This window comes from Octopus sinensis, linkage group LG4 (assembly GCF_006345805.1).
Source record: "Octopus sinensis linkage group LG4, ASM634580v1, whole genome shotgun sequence".
Lineage (NCBI taxonomy): Eukaryota > Metazoa > Mollusca > Cephalopoda > Octopoda > Octopodidae > Octopus > Octopus sinensis.
The window spans coordinates 69,484,153-69,495,684 of record NC_043000.1 but is presented as its reverse complement, the minus strand read 5'-3'; the positions used below and the strand labels follow the sequence as shown (position 1 = coordinate 69,495,684).

At 39.0% G+C, this 11,532-nt stretch overlaps 2 protein-coding genes across 3 annotated transcripts in view; both read right to left on the bottom strand.

Moving 5' to 3' along the window:
- Window positions 1-578: 578 nt before the first annotated feature.
- On the bottom strand, window positions 579-4,510 carry LOC115210472. The gene is made up of 3 exons (XM_029779076.1): window positions 3,856-4,510; window positions 2,026-3,712; window positions 579-1,035 (listed from the first exon to the last, which is right to left on the bottom strand). The coding sequence occupies exons 1-3, from the start codon at window positions 4,508-4,510 to the stop codon at window positions 579-581; spliced, it is 2,799 nt and encodes a 932-aa protein (XP_029634936.1).
- Window positions 4,511-8,031: 3,521 nt separating this feature from the next.
- Window positions 8,032-11,532, bottom strand: part of LOC115210640 (collagen alpha-1(XII) chain-like) — a 4,712-nt gene continuing 1,211 nt past the window's right edge. For both annotated transcript variants that reach the window (XM_036502120.1, XM_029779289.2), the window contains exons 3-5: window positions 11,103-11,532; window positions 10,467-10,667; window positions 8,032-8,878 (exon numbers count right to left, since the gene is read on the bottom strand). The exon at window positions 11,103-11,532 is cut by the window's right edge and continues 134 nt beyond it. In XM_036502120.1, coding sequence (XP_036358013.1) covers window positions 8,316-8,878; window positions 10,467-10,667; window positions 11,103-11,532 — 1,194 coding nt within the window. In that variant the 3' untranslated portion in view covers window positions 8,032-8,315. The remainder of the gene's footprint in view (window positions 8,879-10,466; window positions 10,668-11,102) is intronic.

The window sequence follows — 11,532 nt, the reverse complement described above, 5'->3', positions numbered from 1 at the left end:
GCTGAAAGTTAAACGATTGTAATATTTACAATGTTCAGCCGCTAAAAACAGAACGGGTTAAAGATGGCCGCGGAATATGAAGACGATGTTGTCTGCAACAATTTGGTAAAAAACCTTCGGCCGACTGCTATCAAAGCTGGACAGAGAGAAATATACGTCTGCTGGTATCAAAGGCCTTCTGCTGTCTCTGCTGTCTCTGCTGGACGCTGATGGTCAAGGTTTTTGCGTTCCCTTGCCTCTTTTCTAAGGGTCGCTTTTCCTAGCCAATCAGCTAATTCCACGATAGCAATGTTCCCTCTTGGTGATGAAAACACGCGCGAATCAGAAAAGGGCGTTGCGCGCGCGCGCTGTTGTATAGCGTCACTACAAAGGCTCCCCCACAAGTGCGTATGCACGAAGGAAACTTATTGTAGTGACTGCAAAACTCAAGGTGGATACCAGACAACCAAAATAACACACAATATAATACATTAAAACAACAAAAAAAAATTCACCTAAAAGGTAAAAAGAGAAAAAATACTCAAAATGAGCAAAGTTCAATGAGTATTGAACTGTCAATGGGAAGACAATTGAAAATGTCAAATATAAATAGTTTTGGAAAGTTTTTTCGGCCAGTGAACAGTTCTGCCTGACCTCGTAACATAAGGTCTGTTCGAGGCAGGCTGCGACGACGAAGGTGGTGTTGTCGATGTTGGTGTTGATAATGGTGCATGTGTAAATAGTGGTGTTGTCAAAGGTGCATGTGAAGGTTCAACGATGGTTGTGGCAGTGGGGTCATTAAAAGATGTGGACACCTCAAAATATGCCCTTTTAAGACGATCTACGGAGACGGTCTCCGAACGACCGTTAATTTCAAGTTTGAATACCTTCGGCGTGCGAGAAATCGCACGAAAAGGTCCTTTATAAGGAGAAACAAGAGGTCCTTTGACAGAATTATCACGAATAAAAACATGCGTCCAAGAATTAAGGTCTGATGGCACACTAGAAGGAGGATTTTGGTGTCGAGGGTCCATAGGAGGAAGGGCAGAAAAGTATCTGCGTAATCGAGCAACATAAGACTCTAAATTAAGAGACTGTGACTTGTCTGGCACCAACATCGTACCAGGCAATGCCAGTGTGGTACCATACAAGAGCTCGGCAGACGAAAAACCAAGGTCTGCTTTAATCGCAGTCCGACATCCAAGCAGGACGATCGGTAGAAATTCAGTCCATGACTGTGGATTCGGCGAGGCACGCAAAGCGGCCTTAAGTTGCCTATGGAAACGCTCCACCATCCCATTAGAAGCGGGGTGGTAACTTGTGGTGCGTATATGATGCATCCCCAGGATTCGTGATAACTCACGAAACAATGCAGACTCGAATTGTCGACCACGATCTGTGGTTAAACTGTACGGTACACCATACCTCGAAATCCAATTAGATACGAAAGCCCTCGCAACAGTTTCAGCTGAAATGTCTGCTATAGGAATAGCTTCCGGCCAGCGTGAAAAGCGATCAATACAAGTTAAAATGTATGAGAACCCGCGACTCACAGGCCATGGTCCAACCAAATCAAGGTGGATATGGCGAAAACGGGCTTCAGGAGAGGAAAATTGTCCAAGTGGAGCACGAACGTGTCTATGGACTTTAGCACTCTGGCACCTCAAACAAGAGCGTGCCCAAGAGGTAATTGATCGTCGCATATTGGGCCAGAAGAACCGAGCAGTAACAAGCTTTACCGTGGCAGAGATACCTGGATGTGACAGTGAATGAAGAGCATCAAACACAGAACGTTGATGTTTCTCAGGTACTAATGGTCTAGGTGAACCGGTAGAAACGTCACAAAGAATAGAGCCTTCCGCTGTAGGGAGCGGAAGGTAGACAAACTTACAGTTAATAAACTTAGGCGAAGTTAAATCCAACTCCTCTAAAGGTGGTTGGTCCTGCGAAATAGCAGTTAAATCAATTGCTGCAGGAGAGGAAATGGAATTGACAGGGAGTCTAGAGAGAGCATCTGCCGGGATGTTCTCCGTCCCTGACACATGCCTAATGTCACTTGAAAATTGAGAAATATAGTCCAGGTGACGGAAAGCACGAGGAGAGAGTTTATCCGTTTTAGAAGATAGTGCAAAAGTAAGGGGCTTGTGATCAGTATAAATCACAAACTCTCGTCCCTCGAGCTGGTGTTGAAAATGCCGAACTGACAGATAGATCGCTAGTAACTCTCGATCAAAAGTACTATATCTGCGTTCAGCTGGCTTTAGCTGACAAGAAAAGAAAGCTAAAGGTTTAACTTCACCCTCTACGGTGTGCTGCAAAACAGCGCCAATTGCAGACTCTGATGCGTCCACAGATAAAGTAAGTGGAGCATTAGGAGCCGGATGTGCCAAAATAGGGACTGAAGCTAGTTCCTTTTTAACCAACTCAAAGGCAGACAGTGCTTCAGCCGAAAGAGTAAGACGGGCGTCCTTTTTAGAATTGCCCTTTAGCATTTGTGTTAAAGGTAACAACTTGTCCGCACACCGATCTATGAAACGTCTATAGAAATTTACTATGCCTAAAAAATGGCGAAGTTGACGCAAAGAAGAAGGTGGTGCGATGCGCTGAATAGCATCGACTTTGGATGAGAGTGGTTTGATTCCTCCCGAGTCAATATAATGACCGAGAAAATTAAGAGATGGTTGCCCAAAAACACACTTGTCTGGATTAATGCGAACACCATAGTCGCGAAGACGCTGAAAAAGCTGAGACAAGTGCAGGAGATGATTTTCATGCGTATCACTTGCGATTAGAATATCATCGACATACGCGAACACAAAATCAAGTCCGCGAACAACTTCATCTATAAACCGTTGGAAAGTACTAGTGGCATTCCTCAAACCAAAACTCATAAATAAAAATTCGAAACAGCCAAAAGGAGTAGTAATTGCTGTTTTAGGAATATCGTCTGAGTTGACCGGTATTTGATGGTAGGCACGTATGAGGTCAACCTTAGAAAAAATAGTACAGCCATGTAAATTTGCCGAAAAATCGTTTAAAATCCTTATGGGATATTTGTCCGGAATCGTCACCGAATTTAGACGCCGATAATCTCCCACCGGGCGAAAATCTGTATCCCCTTTTCTTACTAAATGAAGGGGAGATGCCCATGGACTGGTGGAGGGGCGTATCAGACCGAGCTGGAGCATATGCTCAAACTCAGCCCTAGCAGTTTTAAGTCGATCAGGTGCAAGACGCCTTGGACGTGAAAAAACAGGAGGTCCAGTTGTTGTTATAAAGCGTCGTGTCGAGTGTAATGGCTTAGCCACCCTAAAGGTAACATCATATAGCTCTGGAAGAGAAGCTAAAAGAGAGTGAAAAACATCTCCAGATGTACCGACAAAAAATGTCGGGCTAAGAGCTAAATTGGTAGATTCTCCGGTCGGCGTGGAGAGTGTAGTCGAACTATCGACCAACCTCCGACGTCTAACATCTACCAACAAATCAAATTTATCCAGAAAATCCGCACCTAAAATAGGATGCGGAATGTCGGCAATGACAAAAACCCATTGAAAGTCTCGACGAAGATTAATATCAAGGCGTAACGAGATCTGACCGAATGTGGCTATTGGTGACGAGTCAATAGCGTGCAAGATGACGTTAGATCGTTTTGGCCTGTCGGTTGTGCAACGCAGAGGCCAAATACTGCAACAAGAACCAGTGTCCACCATGAAGTTTTTCTTCGACACTAGATCTTTAACAAAGAATGCACGATAACCAGAAAATGTTGTGGAGGAAGTTGACGTGCTCAAATTCTCCGAATCTAGTTTAAAGACTTATAAGTGCATGGCTGTATGCACCTATGTGCATTCTCTCCATACTTGGAGTGGTACCAACACAGTCCAGACTTAGACTGTGTTGATATCGAGGATGAACGACTGCGACTCCGCGATTTTGAAGATCGCTTACCATCGCGACACATCGCGTCCATCCTTTTAGTGAGGGTTTCTATTAGTTTAGAAAGCCCCTCAATTGAGGCCGAAGAAGTTTGTGAACAGGCACAAGCAGACCGTGACGATGGTTGAACGGCAAATTCAACCATCTTATCAGCCATCGTTGCTATTTGGTCCACTGTATTTGTCTCTAAACCGGTTGCCAAAACGGTCTGTATATAGGCGGGCAACCTCGAAAAAAAAATCTTCCGAAGGAGGGGGGCGTCTGATGCATTACCACTTAACTCCCTCAGTCTTCGTAAAAATTCTGACGGAGTCCTATCTCCTAGTTGCTCATCTGCCATTAATTCGTTGAAACGACTTTCCTCGCTTCGTGTATTTCTTTTCTCTACCTCTAATTTAACAGACGCATAAGTAGCGCCTGGACTAGGGTCTGTGATAAGGTCTCTTGCTGTAGATGCCAGTTGAGGCGGCATGCAACCATAAAGGATTTGCAACTGCTGCTCGGGAGTAATACTTTGTGCACGAAATTGTGCCTCTAACTGTGAAAACCACAGTGTGGCATCACCTGTAAAAGTAGGTAACGAACCCATAAACATTTTGTAGCCTTTTATTCACTAGATGACTTGTCAAATGGAAAAAAGAAAACTGACAACGAACCAACGCTGAACAGACGCAACAAGGAAAAACAAAGGGAAAAAAGAAAGGAAGAAAGAAAGAAAGAAAGACCAACAATTGAACCAATAAATTTTGAATGTGCAATTTACAAAAAAAAATGTTTTTTTCTTTTGTTTTTTTGTTTGTACTGTGTGCACAGAGAATAGAAAAAATTCTTTTCTTTTTTTTGTTTTACCAACCTTCGTCGTGTTTTAATCGAGAAAAAAATTTCTTCTCTTTTTTTTTTCTTCCGTGCGTGAGTGCAGATGAAGAAACAAACTGTTGAAAGTGACTGGAAAACAGGATGGTCGTGTTTCAGACTTGGCAGAAAAACTGGATTTTTTTCTTTTTGTTGAGTGTTCTCTGGAACTTCGGGGTCACCACTGTAACGAAAATGTGAATATCTTCTCTGGACCTTTTGGGGGTGCGAGAAGCAATCACTATCCGTTGCTTTTAAATCCAGATTCTACCAGTCAAAGAAACACAAAACGCAGACGTAAAAAATAGATATACTTTATTGTTTTATACCGGTGAGAAATCAGTGGTATATCTGATATCCTTGGTTCTGGGCGCGCAAGGCTGAAAGTTAATCGATTGTAATATTTACAATGTTCAGCCGCTAAAAACAGAACGGGTTAAAGATGGCCGCGGAATATGAAGACGATGTTGTCTGCAACAATTTGGTAAAAAACCTTCGGCCGACTGCTATCAAAGCTGGACAGAGAGAAATATACGTCTGCTGGTATCAAAGGCCTTCTGCTGTCTTTGCTGTCTCTGCTGGACGCTGATGGTCAAGGTTTTTGCGTTCCCTTGCCTCTTTTCTAAGGGTCGCTTTTCCTAGCCAATCAGCTAATTCCACGATAGCAATGTTCCCTCTTGGTGATGAAAACACGCGCGAATCAGAAAAGGGCGTTGCGCGCGCGCGCTGTTGTATAGCGTCACTACATATCTATCCTTTGATGACGGTTGTCGCCCTGACAGATATTGCTATGTTCCGAAGTCGTCGATAGCGTGGTTCTATCTGGCACTGTACGACCTCGAGTCATACAGTGTTATTATTCTCAATACGTTGGATCGTTATAATGTTCAATCAGTATCACAGTATAATTACTATATCAGCACAGACACGGCTATTAACACAGTCTACACGTATCTCGACCTTCCGACCTTTCTCTTGTCAACTGGCTACTGGTCTATTTATGATAGCTGGCTACTATCACTTTTTATCGGGATGGGTGTAGTTTCACTATACAATAAATGTTGTGTTACTTGAAAGAATGCAAATCGTAGAAATTTTGTGTGGCAATGGAGATAATCTTCAAATAGCAGCTAATGTATATCTTCAAATATCAGCTAATGTATATAATCAGATGCTCTGTACTTGGTGACGCAGTTACCAGGCAAGGTACAATACTCTACTTTCATACATATTTAAAACGACCGTAGGTTGGCATAATCAGTAGATTGCCGGACACAAACTGAGTCTCACATCATAGTATGGGTCAATGATTAACGATGAGTTTTGCGCTAAGGAAATGCTAACAGAGCTGCAAACACAGCATGCATCGCAAACATAGATATTAATTTACCAATTCAGAGTAATAAATCCGCATAAACAAACTTATTAAGCAACAATGGAGTTAAAGAATATTTCAGTAGTCAAACGATTTGTTCATCGAATAAGATTTGAATGTTAGTTGTGTGTGTGTGTGTGTGTGTGTGTGTGTGTGTGTGTATGTGTGAGTGTGTGTGTGTGTGTGTGTGTGTGTGCGTGCGTGCGTGCGTGCGTGTGTGTGTGTGTGTGTGTGTGTGTGTGTGTGTGTAGAATATAGGAAATGTTAGTTTCCCAAGTGGACGTAAGTACAATACTTGAATCGGTAACTGTTCCTTCCGTCTGAGAATATTTTTGCTAGATTAGTCTAAAGGAAGTAAATGTTTCTTTTAATGTCAGATGACATATATTGCTGAGTATACTATAACGTTCCCAACATTAATAGTTACCAATTATTACAGACATTATTTTTCAGTATGTGAGCTTTTAAAATAATAAAGTACAATTAGTGTGGAGTAACATCGACATGAAATTCTATAATAGTATGTAATACTTTCAAGTATTATTAAGGTAGCGAGGGACAGAATCGTTAGCGCGCCGGACAAAATGTTTAGCGGCATTTCGTCCGTCTTTACCTTCGGAGTTTAAATTCCGCTGAGGTCGACTTTGCATTTCATCTTTTCGGACTCGATGAAATATGTATCAGTTGAGTTCTGTGTCAACATAATCAACTAGTCCTATTGCCTCAAAATTGTTGGCCTTGTGCCTATAATAGAAAATATTATTTTTATTAAAGTGGTGAGCTGGCAGAATCGTTAGCACGCTGGGCAAAATACTTAGCGGCATTTCTTCTGTCTTTACGTTCCGTGTTGAAATTCCTCCAAGGTCGACTTTGCTTTTCATCTTTTCGGGCTGGATAGATAAGTACCAGATGTAATCGACTAGCCTCCTCCCACAAAATTTCAGGTCTTGAGTTATTAGCATCATTATTTTTCATATGCAAAATACATGGACGAGTGTTGGCACAATACTTTTTATGCTCTTATATCTTCCCTTACAGTGTTTCGTGACATTAACGCTGGAACGAAGGGCAGTGAATGACAAAATACGGACAGCGTCAAAGAAAATGCTTGTGGTGCTACGTCCCTCGGAAATCTATAAAATAATCATATCTAATATACGGCAATCTATGTTAGTGATTCACATTCACCCAAAATATATGTCCTTTACCAATGCTAGGAGCCATTGCTGCTGCTATAATAGGGTTGACGTTTTAACACGAAAGAATCTACTCCATTGTATTCATGAGATTATATGCTATCTGCGGGAGATTATAAATTTTATACGTGTGACTGCTGCGTAATAATTAATTATTTTATAACAACCTATGTCTATAAACCTATATCGATAAAGATTTCTGTTATAGACACAAGTTAAAGTTTCTTTTTTTATCATATTGACCCCAGTTGTTGATTGATCTGCTTTTCATCGTTTTGAGGTCGACCTCAAAACAATGAAAAGCAGAGCAAGACAAAACTAAATGTCGCAGGGTATTAGGCCCTATCGCTTGTTTTATAAATCCACAATTTTCAATGCTGCACCAAACTAAATTTAGAATAAAAAGTTTTTAAAAAATGAGATTCAAAGAAACTAGTGATGGTCTGTTTCGCTAAAATCAAGCGGGCCACCACATTACCGATTCGTACCTGTCAATAAGGTATATATAAGAAATCATACACTACTGAACAATTAGTATCGTATCGTATTTATAATACTCGAGGGAGGACATAAAACAATGTATTTAAGCATGTTAATTTACTCCAAAGTAAATAGCATTCAGTTTTTAAAAATAAACAGAAAAAAATAGGTTTAAGTAAAAGAAAAAAGATAAACAACAAAAGAACTTATTTGTAAGTTGTAATAATAATATTTATTTATAACATCTAAAATGGAATGTTCGTTTTTGTTATTAAGGAATTGTAGTTCTGTGGCAAGGGTATGCGTGAATGTATGTGTCCTTAGGTATATATTCACAGGTGCTTGGGTAACTAATTTTATCATCATTTGCGCAGTATAAACTGCACAGATAATGATGAAAACGCCAAAAACATAACATAAATGTCTGACTGTCCCGCAGTCAGATGGAAGATGGTCAGCACATGAATAAAAAGAAATAAATTAAACAGAAACCAATCTTAATTACTGTTACGGTACCCCTTGCACATAGCTCTGAATTTGAAAGGCGTATTGTGAGCTTTGTATAATAATTGATTGTAAGATGGGGCATTGTAAATGTAGTTGTTATAAGGTTGGCTGCTAAGTGAATGCAGTAATTGAGGTTGTGGCCAAATATTACCACCTACATTCACTAAGAATACTTTACTGCCTTCATTCTTAAGCTTTTCACTTTCTTCTAATACTTCTTGTGTAATCGCAGTTACTGAAGGATCGACAAACAAAACAGCTGTGTTCTTTTTCGAAATAATCGGATTATCATTTACTTCCTTTCCTTTTCTCATCTCACGTATAACATTCGCTAATCCGGGAACTTCTATATTAACGCTGTTTCTTGTTTCCAAGTAGGATTTGCCGATTAATGAAGTCACAGGAACATTGAAGGTAACCGGACAGTGGGCAAACGACACAACTCTGAAATTTCCATATCCAGTGTACGGCAGCATAGCATTGATAAACTGTGTAATCATGTTGGCTCTGTAGCTTCCCATAGAGATTAGGTCATATCCAAATACAATAGATGCTGTGGAATAATAAAAAAAAGAACAAATATAATACCTCGGGTGCTTTAGAATAAATAAAATCTAAATCATTAAAATTATGCGTGTGTGTGTGTGTCTGTATGAGTGTAAATTAATTGATATAATTAAAAACTGTTCTGCCTTGTCACAGTTATTATTGTCGTAATTGTGATTATTTTTATTGTTGTTGACACTACAGTGGTAGTAGTAGTAGTAGTAGTAGTAGTAGTAGTAGTAGTAGTAGTAGTAGTAGTAGTAGTAGTAGTGCCCTCATTTTTCTTCCACGCGTTATCAAGTTATCATCGTCGTATTCATTTAGATGGAGATTTACAATAGACTGTTCCCTTAAATCTTTACATATGTAGCAGTAGAAATTTTTATACATATTTTAACTTAATTATTGTTTGAGAACCGTATTTGACGCTCAATGTAGACTGTTTTAGACAAAAATGTTCATGCTTTGTTGTTGTTGCATAGCTGTTCCAAGTCAACCTGCATTGAACAAACTTATGGTGACATTTGTTTCATCTGCGACTATCCATGTGCGCATGCAAAGACACATACATGTACATACATACATACATACATACATACAAACATATATAAATATATGTGTGTGTGTGTGTATGTACACATATGTGTATGTATGTTTTGGTATGTCTGTCTGTCTGACTGTATGTATGTATGTATGTGTGTAGGTATGTATGTATGTATGTATGTATGTATGTATGTATGTATGTATGTGTGTATGTATGTATGTATGTATGTATGTATGTATGTATGCAGGTAGGTAGGTAGGTAGGTAGGTAGGTAGGTAGGTAGGTAGGTAGGTGTGAGATATTCTCGAGCTAACATTAATATTTTGTTGCTTTTATTACCGTTGTTCATTTAAACTGTGGCCACGCTGGAGTGTCAACTTCAAAAACATATAGTAAATGAGATCGGCTTATTTTATCAAACTCAGAAGGATGAAATTTAAATTTAAATTTGAATTCAGAACCTAAGAAAAAATAACAAAGTTTCTGATTCTCTATCGATTCTGCTATCCATCCGTTTTATCGATCATCTCTAATGGTCTCTGCATCTTCTTGCTGGCTGTTCTCGTGTCATCTTTACACGGATACTTCGAATAAATTCGTCCTTCTTCTTTTCATCAAACATTATATCTCCAGCCTCAGACATTATCCACTACGGCTAGTCTTTCTTCCCTATAGCGTTGACCTCTGGAATGCCCTCCTTGCTTATGTTTTTAGTAAAACAATCAATTTACACCTGTACTATTGCAAGAGAAACATTAAATATATCAACCTCTCCGTCCTTGAAAGCCTACAAAAGCCATGGGCAGCAACTCTCTTCTCTAGATTTAAAAAAAATCTAAATGCATCGGAAAATGTTCAAGACAGTGCATATATTCATATATATAATATTCCTTAACGTTAATATGACTATTGAAATATTTAAATCATGGATTTTGCTTTTAGCTATTTTCTGTGCCGATTAGATAAAATATATCCCTACATTCAACAAAAAGTGGTTGCATTCTGTTTGACAAAATTTTCTTATTCATACTAAGACGGAATAACAACTTACAAGTTTGATCTCGTTGAGGAATTTCCATTGGCTTGCCGGTTATGGTTTTTGGCCTTTCTTTGGTAATTTTGGGCAAATGAAATAAAGTTGTTGATTTTAATGTTGTTGTGGTTGGTCTCGTGGTTGTGGAATCTCGAGTAGTTATTGTAGAAAGTTCTGTGGTTGTGGTGGTTTGTGTAGTTGTTGATGGAGTTGTGATATCTGCAATGCAATAAAACAAATTCGTTTGTGAGTTGATTATCAATACTTACAGATAACTGCGTAAACAAATTACAACAGATCATAACCTTAATATTTTATAATACCGCAATACGTATTAGACAACCTATCGATTACAAGGATGGGAAAGTTAAGCAAATACGAAACAGTTGTCGACTTGCTGGTAAATAAAAATACACATGTTAATTATTCCTTTATAATTTATCGACATTGCATAAATTTATTAATTGGAAAATTAAAAAGAGAAACAAGCATAACACCACACAATGAAGATTTCTGATAACAAAATGCTTACGGGCGTATTTTTGTAAAAGGGTAATTTTAAAAGAATATGCACTACGTATTTACAAGTCAATATTACGATTGTTTGAGAAAAACAAATTGAAAAATATTAGATGAGTCTTGATAGTTTCTCACCTTCACAGGGTTTTACTCCAAAATCTTTATTTATTTCCTGCAATGCTGAATAACTGGTCACTTGATACACATTGTTGACGGGATCACTTGCAATAGCTTTCAATTCTTCCAAATCGTAATTACTTCCAACACCAATAGCATAAACGTGGACTCCAAGTTTATGAAGTAACTTGGCCTCTTTTTTTGTGGCTTTCGTATCACGTGATTTACCATCAGTGATAACAATTGCAATGAAAGGAGATGAAGATGACTGTAGTTTCGGTTTCAGTTCTGATCTCAAAACTTGCAATGCTTCCGCTGTGTTAGTTTGACCAGTTCTGTAAGGAATGTTATCTATTGCTTTTCTCACTTGTTGGCTGTCTGTATATTGATCAAGAGAAAACTCGAGATGAGCTCTATCACTGAACGTAATGGCTCCAACGCTAACTTG